The sequence below is a fragment of the Theropithecus gelada genome, chromosome 4 (assembly GCF_003255815.1).
Source record: "Theropithecus gelada isolate Dixy chromosome 4, Tgel_1.0, whole genome shotgun sequence".
NCBI lineage: Eukaryota > Metazoa > Chordata > Mammalia > Primates > Cercopithecidae > Theropithecus > Theropithecus gelada.
Window position 1 is genome coordinate 131,494,229 of NC_037671.1, and position 17,393 is coordinate 131,511,621.

Consider the following 17,393-nt stretch of genomic DNA (forward strand, 5'->3'; position numbering starts at 1 on the left):
TAATTTTAACAGAAAAACCCAAGTCTGCAAAGTGCGTGTCGTCTGTGCTCAGGCCACTGAGAAGTGGAACTCGCTGGTGACAAAGGCAAGCAGCCAAGATGCTCGGAGCACACACAGTGGGGGTCATGCCCGGGGCGGCCGCAGGCCACTTTTTGTTTAAAACCAAGGCCGCTGGCAGTTCCTAAAATTAAAATGGGCTTGCTGACCTGTCTGCACAGGCTAAAGGTTCACTAACTACACAAATCCCAAATACAGACATTAACTGGGAACCAAGCCCATGCCAGGCGCAGTACTGACAGTGAGCGAGACACACACTGCCAACACGGAGCAGGGACGGGAGCAGCTACAGGTGCCACCTCAGCGGCAGCTCTCAGTGCTTCAGACGGGAATGAAAACTGGCCATTCATTCAAAAGCTGTGCGCTAAACTGGGGGTACTGTGTTGAATAAAACAGATAAACATCATCAATCTTACAAAATTTACAAAAATTATCTGTGGAAGAAAATGACCGTGAACAAGGTAGACTTTTAAAAATACATAGTGTATTTGATGGAATTAGGACCTGAAGAAACAAAGGCAGAGGAGGGGGATATGAAGTTTGTGGGGCAGAGGAAAGCAGCTGTTGAAATTTTAGAGAAGGCGTGACCGAGCAGAGGACCTGTGAATAGACTCCGAGAGAAATGGAATCACTGACCATCCCGGCACCCAGTAAAGAGCATCCCGGGCAGACAGCAGCACGAGCAAAGGGCCCGAGGCACATAAGCCTGGCGCGACCTGAGAAAGGCAGAAGCCCCGAGTGGCTGGACCAGAGGGAAAGCGAGGTTAGAGGTAACACGGAGGTCATGTCCGTCAGAGGAAGAACTTCAGCCTGTGGGTCCCAGTGAGATAGACGCTCACTGCGTTGAAGGTTCCAGCAAGAGCGATATGGTGGGACTTCTATCTCAAGAGGATCACTCTGATTACTGTGTGGGACTAACCAAACGTGTGACAAGGCATGTGGCAGGGAGACCTCGGAGTGGCAGCTGCAGTACTGCGGGCACAAGAGAAGGAGAGCCCAAACCAGGGGCAGGTGGCAGGAAGGGAAAGCTGTCTGAAGGTGATGGGGCAAGAACAGAGCTTAGTGAATATCACCAAATGCTCTAAAAGTAGTCAGTAGAAGAAATGAAAATAGAACTAACAAAGTCAAGGCAGAGGAAAGAGAAGAGGAGAACAGTACAGGTGAGGACAGCTTTCACCTTTTAAAAGAGAGTCAACAGACACCATTAGAAGCTGACAAACAGAGGTTTAGAGTTATAGAAGGTTTCAAAAAGAACCACAAGAAGAAATGGTAAAAAGTGTAGTGAAGCTAGGGGTAGGGGAGGGAGAGGTGGGGGAGAGTAATTTCATCTATTAATATTTTTGGACTCTCAATTACAATAGACATGTATTATTTTTTAGTATAAGAGACTATAAAATTCTCCTCTGACTTAATTCTACTTTTAAAAACTTAGCATAAAAATATCTTTAGGAAGTCTGGGCGTAGTGGTTCACACCTATAATCCCAGCACTTTGGGAGGCCAAGGCAAGCAGAGGATCACCTGAGGTCAGAAGTTCAAGACCGGCCTGGCCAACATGGTGAAACCCCGTCTCTACTAAAAATACAAAAAATAGGCCGGCGCAGTGGCTCACACGTATAATCCCAGCACTTTGGGAGGCCAAGGCAGGCAGAGGATCACCTGAGGTCAGAAGTTCAAGACCAGCCTGGCCAACATGGTGAAACCCCATCTCTACTAAAAATACAAAAAAATTAGCCGGGTGCGGTGGCGGGCACCTGTAATCCCAGCTACTTCGGAGGTTGAGGCAGGAGAATCATTTGAACCTGGGAGGTAGAGATTGCAGTGAGCCAAGATCGCGCCACTGCACTCCAGCCTGGGCAACAGTGTGAGACTCCGTCTCAAAAAAAAAAAAAAAAAAAAACAAACATAAAAATTAGCCAGGCATGGTGGTGTCCGTAATCCCAGCTACCAGGGATGCTAAAACAGGAGAACTGCTTGAACCAGGTAGGTAGAGGGTGCAGTGAGCCAAGATCACGCCACTGCACTCCAGCCTGGGTAGCAGAGCAAGACTCCATCTCAAAAAAAATACATACACACACACAAATATATATACACACACACATATCTTTAGGAAAGATATATATGTATCTTTAGGAAAAAAGCTTTATGTGCAAAGAAAATCAAAGTTTTATTCCTTGAATATAAATACCAGAAAACTGAAGGCAGCCTCAAACGGCAGAAAGAGAACTGCTAAGTGAACCAGGGATATCTACTGAGAACATACCCCATCCAGTAGAAATGAGAAACAAATTAGTTTCACACGAAAATATTTACAAAATGTTAACTGGAAAAGGTAAGGTTACTAAAATTATGATTTAAAGTCATTGAACATAAATTACTAAATGCCTGCATTTACATACATTCCTAAAACCTAAATGATTATTTCACCTACATAAATAACAGATGACACAACAGGACAAAGGCTGGAAGGAAACAGAATTGCCTGCACTTTCCCCCAGGAAAGTCAACTGTGACCAAGGGGCTCGTACTGGGTGTTTCACAGAAAAGAACTGCCAGGGCGTGCCTGCAAAAAACAGAACCGGAGACCCACAGAACCAAAATCTCTAAGGATGGGACCCCAGGTGTCCAGAGGGCGATCTGGCAAAGCTGTGAGAGCAGCTCTGTGGACGATCACATGCAACGAAAACCTCCCTTCATCGCAGGGGTCACCACACCACTCCTGGCCCACTTTGCTCACTGACACGCGGATCACACAAGAGTGCCGGTATCCACTCTTTGCTTTGGCTCCAATCCCTTCCCCATGCAGTCACCACAGCAGCTCAAGGTGGTGACGGAGCTGAGAGTTAACCTAGCCCGACTCCTCGTTTTAATATGAGCAAACCGAGTCCTAGGTAAATCAACTGACTAATCTAATCTCCTGTACCCAAGATCACTAATTATTAAAGCAAAATCATACCAAGTTAGTCTGTCCAAAAGAGACAACGTATCCATCGACTTACTTGAATGAACATTCAGTCACATCGAAAGGTGGGCAGGCATACTGCGTTCGCCACTCAAACAAGTAGGAACAATCTGAAGTCTCCTTTAGAAACACTGGCTAAAAAAGTTAAGAGGCACATATATAAAAGTCAGAATGCAAAACTTTAGTTTATGCTTTGAGTTTTAAGAATGAAAATAGTAAAGAATGGTTATGTTCATGAAAATACTACACTAACTGATGAAAGTTTCAACATATTTTCTGTAAATGGTATTTTAAACTCAGCTAACCAGAAGACGTGATTAGATCTGAGGACAGATTCTTTCTAATATGATCCCAGCAGCCTGAGGGTGGGGAGAAGACCCCGCTGAGGGCTGTCGGTACATGCTCACCTGCTGGGTGCTGCGGTCACAGTAGAAGAAGATGGCTGTGGAGCGCTGATAAACCTTATGGCAAGTGTCCCCCCCAGTGAAGTTCATTTTTAACAAGCCATTTTCATAAGTTAGCTTCTGAGTCAGGAGACCTGTAAAGAAGGAGGATGTTAAACAAGGTTTGGTTCAGGTCCCTAGGCTGTCAAACTTAGCCTAAGACATGTGACACCACACTCTGAAGAGTGTGGGACAAAGTATCCCTGGCCTCCCAGCACCGTACCGTGCACTCCTGTCACATTACACTTTGGGAACAAAATCAGGCTTCCCCTTGTCCAAGGCTGCTGCAACATCACAGACTGAACCGTGTATGATGACATGGGGCATTCCTTAGCCTCACCAACTAAGGAAATGCCACTTTCTCCACTGTGCCTGAGGGCTGTCCACGTACTCACCACCAGCTACTTTGACTTCATTTTTACAATTTCCTAAATGTATTTAAAATCTTGCCCAACTGCTGAAACAGCATGAAGGACCAACAGCCTGCCCTGTAATTTTTACAGCCAAACCTCGTACTCAATGCATTCCCTCTGACGCAATGCTATCAAGTACTACCTCAGAACATCCATCACTGGCTAGCTCACTGTGTCCCGATGTTGTCAGAAAGAAGAGAAATATGACCTTAGAATCAGTAACTGGCATGGCTAAGAATAAAGCAGACATATTCTACCAACATCCTTCAGTATGCACTCTGATTAAGAAAATCAAGCAAAATCTGAAATATGATTAATATGCTTTTTTTTTTTTTTACAGTAGAACACTCATGTTTCTGACTCAAGGGAAAATTCATCTTTAGCAAAATACTTTAATTACATTCCTTTGCAACAAAAGGAAAAGGACAAACAATGGTACCTGCCACTTTGTGAAATCCCTGCGGTTCCCGCTTTTCCTGACACGAGGAGACCACCCTGGACTTGTCACTTGTGGGGCAGACGTCTGAGGAAAGCTTCCCACAGACCCGGAAGTAATAGGTGTATTCGCCGGCACTCACGATGGTATCGTTGAGGCCCAGAGGCTTCAGGTCATACAAGTTGCCATGCCTTGGGTCTTTCACCTCACAGTTGTCTCCTTCAAGAACATGGAAGAAGTGAAGGGCCACTGCAACCACACACGCATTCATATTTTCAAGCAAAAAGCTTTACAAACCACCAGGCGCACTGGCTCACGCCTGTAATCCCAGCACTTTGGGAGGCTGAGACGGGCGGATCACGAGGTCAAGAGATCTAGACCATCCTGGCCAACAGGGTGAAACCCCGTCTCTACTAAAAATATAAAAATTAGCTGGGCATGGTGGTGGGTGCCCTGTAGTCCCAGCTACTCAGGAGGCTGAGGCAGGAGAATAGCTTGAACCCAAGAGACAGAGGTTGCAGTGAGCCAAGATGGCGCCATTACACTCCAGCCTGGCAACAGAGCAAAACTCCGTCTCAAAAAAAAAAAAAAAAAGTTTTACAATTTTGGTTAGGTAAATTCCAGCTACAAATGGGCATTAAAAGCCATTTTCACGTGATTTTGTTAATATATAATACAACTCGCCAGGCAAACAGCTTTCTAGGAAAGTCTAGGTCCCTGAAAAAAGACTTGCTTCATCAAACACAAAACCAAACCCCACATTAGTGTCTTCAAGCATCAGATGCCAAAAACCCATCGATCCAAGCATACAAGAAAAATGTCACTGGTGAAATTAGCAATGTGCTTCAGTAAAAAGAAAAGCTCAAGGATGAGAAATTATCTACCCCCAGCGTGTGTCTCATGACCCCAGCTATGGCCGTTACCACACGGTCTCATATCTAAGGCATCGTTCACAACGTCTGCTACCCTATACATTTAAAATGACTCATAGGGACAGGCCCAGTCCTACCTTCCACTCTGACAATGGGACAGGCTTCCACAGTTCTCCAGATAAACACGTACTCACAGCCATCCTGAAGCTGAAACGTTGGTGAGCCCTGTAATATAAATCAACAGCCTGATTTGTTCCCTGTTTATTTTAAAAATTAATCAAATGGGGCTGGGCATGGGGGCTTACGCCTGTAATCTTAGCACTTTGGGAGGCCGAGGTGAGTGGATCACAAGTTCAGGAGTTCAAGACCAGCCTGGCCAAGATGGTGAAACCCCGTCTCTACTAAAAATACAAAAATTAGCTAGGCGCAGTGGCAGGTGCCTGTAATCCCAGCTACTCGGGAGGCTGAGGCAGGAGAATCACTTGAACCTGGGGGGCGGAGCTTGCAGTGAGTCAAGATTGCACCACTGCACTCCAGCCTGGGTGACAGAGTGAGACTCCATCTCAAAAAAAAAAAAATTAAATACATGATAGCCACAGTTAGTACCCAATCTTTGACCTCCATGTGCAAACTACATAGCATTTATTAAACATTTAAGACCTGAAGAAATGAGTGCATTCTCGTCAAACCCCAGCAATGGCCGAAACTCCATGAAAACGCAGGCAAGTTTTAAACAAGCTGGAAGATTCAGAGGTTCAAGGGAAATGGGAAATGGAGTGACCGAGGGACAACATGTCATCGCTGGTCTGAACACACACCGATATCTGAGCACACTCAAACGTGATCCTGGTGGAGAAGCGCTGGTTCCCACACTTGTCACCGTTGACATAGATGATGCTCAAAGATCCATTCGCCGCAGCTTGGGGACTCATCTGCACCACACCCAGGTTCCAGTTATTGACTTCTGACACTAAGCAAGACCCCATTGCGCTGCCTGGAAGAACAGAATTAGCGGTTTAGGCATGAGGAAGGCAATGACCTTGAGTCAAATGCTCTAACTATATGAACAGACGCCAATCAAGAGACCAAGTGGAACTCACCATGGCATCCAGGAATGTCAGGGAGAGGACTGCAAACACTCAAATAGAAAGTCCTCTTCCTCCCATCGACAGAGGTGTCAACAGCCGTCCAAGGCTTCCTGACCATGCTTAAGCCACTCAGGTCATACTCATTTCCAGCCGGGTCTGAAACAACAAAAAACCACGCTGGAGAACTCTGCCTCCTTGTGAGCTCTCAAGAACGGCCTTTCACCCTAAATAAGCACTGAGGAGGCGTGAAGCTGGCATTCCTAACTATGAGAATAAGGAAATCCACAGGAGGCTGAGAGGCTTTGCCTACAAAACACGCCCGCTCTGTCCCTCAAAACCGCCCTTCACAGCCGGGTCTGGTGGCATGCACCTGTAGTCCCAGCTACTTCGGAGGCTGAGGCAGGAGGATCACTTAGGACCAGGAGTTCAAGGCCAGCCTGGGCAACACAGTGAGACCCTAAAGACTCTTTAAAGAAAAAACCAAACCCCCACTTCCATTGACAAGGAAGTACCACTGCTGCAGAGGGGGCAGGGCCAACCCCAGAGGTCACGGTCTCCTGCATACACTGTCAGCTTCCAGGGCACAGCTTAGGGAGTTTTAACATTTTTTTCTTTTCTTTTCATCCCCAAATAAGCAGCTCTGACAGTGGATGTGAAATGTGTTTCCTCTGCGTTTTCTTCTGTGTTCTTAAGATGCATCTGATCCCAAAAGATAGCTTAAAACTTAACTATACAGTCAGATTCTCTTCAAGAAAAACATTACAACTCTAGGCATCATTCAAAGAAAATATGTAACAGAAATGGCACGCTGCCTGCAACACCAAGCATAGACAACACACACACACACACATATACACACACAGAAACACACCTTCACATCCACTCACACACACACTGACTCTTGACCGGCCTCTCAGTTCTTAGGCTGCACCGCCTTACCAGTGACTTGGCAGTCCACTGGAGAAGGAACACAGGCCAATGCAGTTTCAATCTCAAAGTAAGTGTTTCGGATCCCTTGCCCAGAGTCGATGTCTTGATGCAGGAATTTGGAGATCGCTGGGTAAACACCATCATTGCAAACAAAGCGGATGATAAAAGCATCAGCAGAACCTGTAAAGCAAGAAGACCCAGGTTTTAAGAAACAGAACAGTATTCATGACGCAGTCCACAAGCACAGTGCAGCAACAGGACAAGGCCACCACTGACAACAAGCTTCACAGCCGTTCGTGGGAACAATGACACCAGGGCAGCAAGTCTGTATCGAGGGACTTGACACGAACAGAGTGGCCACACTCGCTGCAACGGTGGCCTATATTACGACAGGCTTAAACACTGACTGCAACAGTGGCCTATGTGATGACAGGTTTACACACTGCAACGGTGGCCTATATTAGGACAGGTTTACACACTCGCTGCAATGGTGGCCTATGTTACGATAGCTTTACACACTCACTGCAACAGTGGCCTATGTGATGACAGGTTCACACACTGCAACGGTGGCCTACGTTATGACAGATTTCTACCATGAGCCTAACATCCTAGCATTCCTACTCTTCTAGAAAATATTTAAATCCCACGAGTTTATCAATCCAAGCAACAGAAGACAATGTACCTCTAATCTGTTGGCTTACTGAACAAATACTAAGTTCCCACCACGTATAGGAACGAATGAAGGAGACGAAAACGCCTGCCCGCAGCTGTGCTGGTTGCAGAGCGAGCAGCAAGTACAAAGACTCAGGAGGGGAGGGTGGGGGAGACTGCACTTCGTTCATATCAGAAACAGTGAGGCCAGCAGGTTGAGCGGGAAGAGCAGGGGGTGATCATCTCAGAGAGCCCCCATGGGTGTCCCATGGCCGTACTATGGACGCTGGCTTCTACTCTAGGTGCAGTGCAGGGCCTCCGAGGGTTCTGAGCTGGGAAGTGATATGATGAGACATTTCAGAAACACCACTCTGACCGCTGTGTTGAATACAGGCTACAGCAGCCCCCCTTATCTGTGGGGGGATATGTTCCGGGACCCCCAGTGAATGCCTGAAATTGAGAACCCTATGTATACCATGCTGTTTCCTATACACACATACCGAGGATGAAGTTCAATTTGTAAGTTAGGCACAGCAAGAGATTAACAATAAAACAGAACAACTGTAACAATACTTGTAATGAAAGTTACGTGAATGTGGTCTCTCTCATTCTTTCTCTCAAAATACCTTACTGTTTTCGGACCATGTGAGATCACAGAAAGTGAACCCGCGGATAATGGGACTCCTGTATGCGAGGTCAAACGCTGGAAGACCAACGTGGTGGCTCCTGCAGCAAGGTGGACAGCACAGCCCATGGCGACAGGGGAGCGTGCACATCCTACACTCAGGAAGCTGCACGGCCAGCCACAGAGCCACCAGGGCCCTTTGTGGCTACAAAACAACACGGCTCTGAGCTCACCTTTGGCAGAGACAGGCCCTTTGTAGGTCAGAGTGATGAAGCCCTCTGTAGACAGCTGGAGGCTTTTCTCAATTCCGACCGCCCTTTCTGGCTTCAGATTCTGGAGATCTTCAGTTTGGGTTTCTGCCTCACAGCCAGAAGCAGGTTTTCCCTGGATGGTCCCACAGACAGGCATTGTGCCGCAGACATTAAACTGCAGATCAGACGGTAAGAGCCATACAAACAAATTGATGCCACGTATCTCCATAGACAAGAACCCTAGCAACTCCAAATCCCACTAGGTTAAACGTTTCTTATCTGTTAGTCAACTTACCAACTTTCCACTTTCCAGCATGTTAGTACAGTTAGTACCTAAGTCCAAAGGGCAGTATCTATAACCTGCCTCTAAGGTTTAGTATATATACATCATTTAAACTTATACATCCCTGTATCTATAAATGCGTAAGATCTGGTGCATGTAATAATGTACCATATATAAGAGAGGGAAGACATAGAAGTCATAATGTTACAGTATTTTCAATTATAAGAAAGTACATATTGTTGAAATCATGTTAATTAGAAGTGGTACCCTACATTTCTTAAAAATTTTGATATCATTCCATTAAAAATTATATTATAGTTGTAAAAATGAAGTCAATAACGCTCTCTGGTGTGCAGATACAGTAAGGAGAGACCGTCAGCACTACAGATAGAAGTATTTCTTTAAAGAGAACAACTTATGATTTGAAGAATAACAGTGTTCACGTCTGAACTGTGCCAGAATGGTGGTAAATGGTTTTACTTCATCTTTCCCTTAAATCCGGATTTTCCCATCTCCTTCTCAGTAAGACCTGCCACCACAGTGGCCTGGGCAATTCTGTCTCCTGAATCACCAGGTGCACTCTGCCCTTGTTTCAAAGCAAACTGGAAATGCATGGTATAGCTCTTACCACAAAAGTCTTCCCAATGTTGAAGAACACATATCCTTGCGAACTGTTTAGCGGGTTAAGATTAAACACAAATCCACTGTTGGGATCCTTTATAGAGCAAGCCTACAGGAAACAAAATGGGGGAAAAGGGGCGCATTTAAACCAATTCCACAGGAACAAAACAAACATACAGCACCTCCAGAACCCTGCAAGTATGCACCTGACAAAGCTGTTTCTCCATTTACTTTCAAAATCCCTATCAAAAATGTAGCCCTACATGGAGCCTCTTCAAATACACCACAGTATACTAAGTGTGAGCCCAGACTCAGAGATGACACTCACCTGGAAGCTGTTAAGGCTACCGTATTTCTCTAAGAAGACTACTGTTACTCCCTAAAGTTGGAGAGGAAACATAAGACTCATAAATTAGTTTCTTTTTTTCTTTTTCTTTTTTTTTGGGAGATGGAGTCTCGCTCTGTCGCCCAGGCTGGAGTGCAGTGGCGCGATCTCGGCTCACTGCAAGCTCTGCCTCCCGGGTTCACGCTATTCTCCTGCCTCAGCCTCCTGAGTAGCTGGGACTACAGGCACTCGCCACCAGGCCCGGCTAATTTTTTGTATTTTTAGTAGACACAAGGTTTCACCATGTTAGCCAGGATGGTCTCCATCTCCTGACCTCATGACCTGCCCACCTCGGCCTCCCAAAGTGCCGGGATTACAGGCGTGAGCCACGGCGCCCAGCCCATAAATTAGTTTCTTAAAGAAAATAAACATCTTAAGAAAACTCATGTTCTGTTTTCTGTCTCAATTACTCCCTTAAGTTAATCATGGGACGTATGGTCAGGTGACTGTCAAATGATATCCTCTCCTCTCCGTATTTAACTTTGCCCTGGGCCTCCCTCTGTCCACTGCATGCAGGGAAGGGGGCGGTGGCCACAGACCCAGAAACACTGTCCATGAACAGGGCGCCCGACATCCTGCCCTCACTGAGCACTTACAAAGCCAGGGCCCTGTGCCGGGGCTGTTGGTTCGGAAAAGCCCTGGTCTCTGCTGCCAGAGTCTGTGGTGTAGCTTAGAACAGGAAGTGGCAAACAGGTCCCACCATAAAGAAATATACACGGTGCTGTGAAAACAACTCACTACCCTGGGGAGGTCAGAGAGAACGTCGCTGAGCAGCTTACTGCTATGCCCTGCAGGGTGCACTCAACAAGGGGAGAGCATGGACCCGGGCAGAGGGCGGGAAGAGCCAGAGGACACAGTAGGCACTGAGAGCCTCGAGTGGCACAGTAACACCTGTGGCCTCTGGCCTACACACAGGGCCACGGTGAGACACACAGGCCTCGCCCTACAGACAAGACCACAGTAACCTGTGGGCTCTGGCCTATGCACAGACGAGACACACAGGCCTTATAGACAGGAACCCATTAACACCTGCAGCCTGTGCTCTATGGATAGGGTCACATTAAAACATATGGGCTCTACCCTCCAGGGGACAGGTGCTGAGATGATTTAGGTGTGGAGTGACGTATCGAATAGTCAGACATCTGCCAGTGGTGCAGAAGCCCCAGAGCCCACCAAGATGCCACTGCCACATGGGAGAAACAAAGGAATGGAAACAAAAGGAAGGAAACTACAGTGGGCAGAGTAAGACTGAGGGACCTGGTTCTTATCCCAGGAGCTAGGAGCTGGGAGCTGGGGGTGGAGAGGAACTCAGGGTGACCTGCGGACACCCACTGTCAATGCAACGCAGTAACTGATTCAGAAAGAAGGGGCAGGGGTCAGTTCAGAGCTGGAACACTGGGGTGAGTTGACGATGTCTATCAGGCAGCTCAGCACGAGGGCCAGGCGAAAGCACACGTACCTGGTCTGTATCCGTTGCTGTCTGGATGGGACAGGCAGCCTCTGTGTTCCACAGGAAAGTGACCACACACTCCCAGTTGAGAGAAAAGATGGGGTGGCTGTTCTGAAAGGGCAAATCCAGGGTAAAAGTTAATACAGTAACATGGAACTTGATCTAACCAAAAGAATACTAGCCTGAGACATAAAAATAGCCAAAATCTTCTGGATGTTTATTATGAGTCAGCCAATACAGCTTGACACTTAATGTGCATTACCTAATTAGAATTTAATGTTCTCATTCTCCCTATGAAGGCAAAATAATCTCTTACGCTTGGATATTCAGAAATATAGAAATGACGCCAGCAGTAAATGGTAGAATTTGGATCCAAACCTAGGTCTGAGTCCAAGGTTCTGAGAAGCACCTTACACAAAAAGTTGAATGCAAGAAGCCATATACAAAGGCAATAGTACACAGGGTTCACTGACATCAGCTCAGGATTAGGCAACACTGGTCTGTGCTGTCAGAGGTCAGGAAGGCACAGGACGGCTCCTAGCGGGTAGCACGTCCTTTCTTGATGTATAGTTTGTGGACGCTCATCCAGCTGTGTCACGTTATCATCTGTGTGCCCTTTCGTGCGTATGTGTCCATGAAAAGCTACCCCAGAGAGCTACTGGGTTGGTGACAGCACCACCACCACACGGGCCACGGTAGAGCTGCCAATCAGGGAGTGTTTATCACACACCAGGACTGCACTGAGTTTTGTTAGCATTTCTCAACTGCACCTCACAATGACCCACACACACAGCCTACAAATGAGAAAACTGAGGCACAACAAAGTTAAGACACTTGCCCAGGGCCACGGGTTCAGGAACAACAGCCACTGACACTGAGTGGCTTGCCCATCAAGCGCTCTCTGCCCTGGAAAGCCCCCACCCACTGCAGGCCTCAGCAACACTAACAGCAGAACAAAAACACACCTGCTCCTTCCACTTCACAATGTGCTTGTGAAAGGGACTGAGCTTTAGCCTGTGAAAGTTCTGTGACTGCAAACCCCTGGGAGAGTGGCCCTGAATCCCTCAGTGAGTGTATTTCCCATGCCGCTGCTGTGCAGCAGGCCCCATGTGAGTGCTGACAGACACGACAACAATGTGAAGTTACTCTGTAAACTAAACAAGGTATCATAGAAAAGCTGGAAAACCAAGGATTCAACAATTTTCCGGAACTACCGAGTGTCTCAACGGCAACCAGAAACCAGAGAGGGAGGGGGCGGTCCACAGGTAGGGAATGCACAGACATGCCCAAGACAGAGACCACCAGGCTGAACTGGGCAACCTGGGCATCTCCCTGTGCAACACGGAACCTGGATCCCTCCTGAGATTGAAAGAAGAAGTGGGCGGCCCAAGCTCAGGTGAACCTAAGGAGAGTGTGTACAACCCGGACAGAACACCTCTTGCAGAGAGCATGGGCCAAGCTCAGCCTGCCCGTCATTCATTCCCTGATCACAGAGATCTCCAACTCTAAAGAAGTGTCGCTCAGGAAAAAGAGCGTTAGCCAGCGACAAAGCGGACCAGGCAGGCGAGTGAGGCGGCACCCACTGGGCCACTGCAGGGCAGAACGCATCCTGCTGGCTCGTTTCAGTGGGGCTTGAGGAAGCTGCCACACACCCTTAACAACGGACTGTTAATAATTTAGTTGATAATGAACATGGCTTCCGGTCTCTCCACTCTCCTAACCATTTGATAATTTCTCAAAAACACATGACCCTGCTATAAACCTAAAACTACAGGTAATAAGAAATAAAAATAAAATCCTAAGCCCCACAACTGACTGAACACACCCCACTCTTGGCCAAGGGGACCCCAGAGAAACTTTAAAAACTGCATTCCTGTCCATAACGCGTGGGAGGTGAGACATACCTCATTACACCCCTCTCCTCATTAACCGCTAGGCTCTCTTCCCTGAGTGCCAAACAGAAGTCGGCCCTTTTCAAAGACTCTGCTGCTGGTATCAATCCACCGCCTGACAATGTCCCTCCTTTTCTGCAGTTCTGACAACACAATATCGATCAGCATTCCCTCCTGATAAGAGACCACAACTCCCAGGTGGTCCTGGCCGTCTACGGAGGCTGCACACAGAGGGCCTTCATGCCCTCTGCTTCACCTTTCGACATACAGAGCCTAACTGTAATATATTTAAATGTTACGTCTCCAACCCAAAATGAATGTGGGGACACATGCTGCATACATGTTGCCTACCACGCGTGTGCATGCCATCCCTTCATGAATATGCATAGCTGCTCCTATAACCTGCTGAATATCTATACTTGACTAACGTGTTCAGCATCCATTCGTGTCTTAGTCTTCCTCCCTCCCAGTGCTTGTTTCTGGCTTTTGGCCTGAGGCTATGCTTCCCAGCCTGTCAGAAATGGCCACCCTGCAGGCTGCAAACCTTTATGAGAAATAAAGCTCTCCTTTCCAAATTAGATTTGAGACTATCAAAAAATTTCTAGGCTGTGTGTGGTGGTTCATACCTATAATCCCAGCACTTGAGGAAGCTGAGGCAGGAGGACTGCTTGAACCTAGGAGTCCTAAGACCAGCTTGGGCCACATAGAGGGACCTCATCTCTACAAAAGCTTTAAAAACCATTTTGGTAACTACAGGTAACTCCACGTGTAGTTCCAGCTCCTCAGGAGGCTGAGGTGAGAGGGTCACTTGAGCCCAGAAGTTCAGGCTGCAGTGATTCGGTGAGCAATGATGGCACCCAATGCACGCTAGCCTGGGCGACAGGGCAAGACCCTGTCCCAAAAAAAGAAAAAAAGTCCTGGACATGGATACTGGTGATAAACACAGGACACTAGAGATGTGTATAATATATGTAACCCAAAGACAGTCAGAATGGTCAGTTTAATATTATATGTATTTTACCCCAATTAAAAAATAGAAGCAATTGGGACTGTATAAAATGGCCCCAAAGCATTTCCATGGAGAGAAGAGCAAAGCAAACTCCACACGGTCTGCTGTCCTCCTCTGGCTAAGGAACTCAGGGCCAACAGCAATCCCACTCACCTCCTATACCTCCTAGCCTTAATTCATTTTATTATTACGATTTTAAAATGTCTTTTTATTATTATTATACTTTAAGTTCTAGGGTACATGTGCACAACGCGCAGGTTTGATACACAGGTATACATATGCCATGTTGGTTTGCTGCAACCATTGACTCATCATTTACATTAGGTATTTCTCCTAATGCCACCCCTCCCCCAACCCCCCACTCCCTGAGAGGCCCCAGTGTGTGATGTTTCCCACCCTATGTCCAAGTGCTCTCATTGTTCAATCCCCACCTATGAGTGAGAACATGCAGTATTTGGTTTTCTGTCCTTATGATAGTTTGCTGAGAATGATGGTTTCCAGCTTCATCCATGTCCCTGCAAAGAACATGAACTCATCCTTTTTTATGGCTGCATAGTATTCCGTGGTGTATATGTGCCACATTTTCTTAATCCAGTCTATCGCTGATGGACATTTGGGCTCTTTCCACGTATTTGCTATTGTGAATACTGCCGCAAAAAACATACATGTGCATGTGTCTTTACAGCAGCATGATTCATAATCCTCTGGGTATATGATTTGGCTCTCTGTCTGTCTGTTAATGGTGTACAGGAATGCTTGTGATTTTGCACATTGACTTTGTAACCTGAGACGTTGCTGAAGTTGCTGATGTGATTATTATTTTGAAACAAGATCTTGCTCTGTTGCCAAGGGGCTGCAGTGTAGTGGCACATCCTCAGCTCACTGCAACCTCTGCCTCCTGGGCTCCAGTGATCCTCCCACCTCAGCCTCCCCAGTAGCTGGGACTACAGGTGCACACCACCACACTTGGCTAATTTTTAAATTTTTTTTGAAGAGATGGGGTCTCCCTAGCTTGCCCAGGCTAGTCTCAGACTCCTGGGCTCAAACAATCCTTCCATCTCTGCCTCCCATTTTTTTTTTTTGGACAGGGGCTCGCTTTGCCTCCCAGGCTGCAGTGCAATCATGGCTTACTGAATCCTCAACCTCCTGGGCTCAAGGAGTGCTCCGGCCTCTGCCTCCAGAGTAGCTGGGACTACAGGCATGAGCCACCACACTTGGCTGAATTTTGTTTTATTTTTTGGAGATGGGGGTCTCACTATGTTGTCCAGGCTGGTCACCAATTCCTGTCCTCAAGTGATCTTCCCATGTTGGCCTTCCACAGTGCTGGATTAGATCTGAACCAGCGTGCCCAGCCTTCAGCCTTAATTTCTTATTCCTGTTTTGTATTACACGTACAACCCTCATTGTTCACCCATAGGCCTGAGATATATCAAGCCTCAGATTCCTACCTGTGGACTTTGTGGTTTGGGCTGCTGGGGCTCAGAACGCAATACCTCAAGGACTGGTGCTTTGACATGCTGAGAAGCTGCCTGAGAATCAAGGTCATCCTTTTAACTGTGCCTTGTTACCTCCACCCCCAAGCACAGCGAGGGACTTTCTCTGGGATTTCCTTACCTGACCAAGAAGGCTTCTTTCCAAAAGAAACTCGGAAATCTCATTATCTATCCCACAAAAGAAGACTGAGGACAGCAACCACACCTGGACAGACTTGTTCACAAGATAATGCCTTCCTCATTCAGGCTCCAAAGAGAATCATTTGCAAGTTAATTTCTGTCTATTCTTTCTCCCAAATAATCATTTGCTGCCCCCTCAAAAGAACTGTCTGCATCCCCCATCACCCTCTCCCCTGTGAAATAGGGTACATAATCTTCTGTGTTGCATTAGGCTACTGGGTCATCTTTCTCCTGCTATTTATTCCCCGGTGCTACGCACGTTAAAATTTTAATGTCTTTTCTCCTGTTGACAGCTGATTTTCAGGGAAACTTCAAAGGGTGAAAGGGAAGCTTTCCCTCGGCTCCTACAGGACCAAACTATCTCTAAGCCCCGTTCCACTGCCACGATCCTCAACTCACAAGAACTAAGAGGCAAGATAATGTCTGTATGACTCAGAAAGAAAATCCATGAAACAGTGTCTGTCACTACAGCCTCCAACTCCGCAGCAAAAGATGTGGCTTACACTTCAGAAATCGCAGCCATGAAGGTACCACAAATCACTCCCTGCCTGTGCACATATATACTGCAGGCTGACCTTGAGCAGAACTAAGACTGGCCTAACTCCACCACCCACCCCAAGACCGTTTCTGTCAAGAGACACACAAGGCAACGCTCAGTCAAAAAATGCAGCAGTGAAGGTCACCGGCCAGCGGCAGTGCCTTACCAGCCTGCCCCTGGAGCAGACGAGATGGATCCTCGTGGTGTATGTGGTCTGTCTGCCGTCGCTGGTGGTGCAGGTCGATCCATTCACGTATTCCAGAAGGAGGCTGCCGCTGTCCTCAATCGTCGGGCCAGTCTTTGCCATTCCCAAGTTACTGATGGAAACCACTTCAGTGAAGGAGCCCTGCAAGGAAACCAGTCTTGTCAGGCTTTTCCCTCGGAAGATACGGTCAATTTGTTATTGGTGGTGGTTACATTCTATAAAGTTGCAGCAAACAATGATTATCGAATACAGAACCACTGCTCCTGGGGAAATCCCCTTATTACATATGGAATAGGAAACCATCCTCAAAGAGTTAACAACAACTGCATGCTGGGTTCCGGGCACGCAATTAAGCAGCAATCAGGCTGCATGCTGGCTGTAACTGAAAGTCACGTAGCACTAGATACTACTCGCATCCCCATGATTGCTACAGAAAGAATCACTGGTGTTAGAATCGTAAGGCTTTCGTTCAAGAATTGCGTAAGATGTTCTTCGGATCCTGAATTCCGGTGGAACGACTGACACTAACCACTTTGAAGACCTTCCTACAGGGAGCCAAATGCAGTTTCTTCATCTCCCCATCCCATGACTTCACCCGGCACTCTTCTACC

General features: G+C 47.0%; 1 protein-coding gene across 1 annotated transcript in view; it reads right to left on the reverse strand.

Moving 5' to 3' along the window:
* Positions 1-17,393, reverse strand: part of IGF2R (insulin like growth factor 2 receptor) — a 131,478-nt gene that overhangs the window by 35,248 nt on the left and 78,837 nt on the right. The window contains exons 19-29 of the mRNA XM_025381933.1: positions 16,744-16,923; positions 11,475-11,576; positions 9,638-9,739; positions 8,709-8,901; positions 7,209-7,379; positions 6,282-6,425; positions 6,000-6,175; positions 5,319-5,406; positions 4,313-4,528; positions 3,425-3,555; positions 3,055-3,152 (exon numbers count right to left, since the gene is read on the reverse strand). Of these exons, the coding sequence (XP_025237718.1) occupies positions 3,055-3,152; positions 3,425-3,555; positions 4,313-4,528; positions 5,319-5,406; positions 6,000-6,175; positions 6,282-6,425; positions 7,209-7,379; positions 8,709-8,901; positions 9,638-9,739; positions 11,475-11,576; positions 16,744-16,923 (1,601 nt within the window). The remainder of the gene's footprint in view (positions 1-3,054; positions 3,153-3,424; positions 3,556-4,312; positions 4,529-5,318; positions 5,407-5,999; positions 6,176-6,281; positions 6,426-7,208; positions 7,380-8,708; positions 8,902-9,637; positions 9,740-11,474; positions 11,577-16,743; positions 16,924-17,393) is intronic.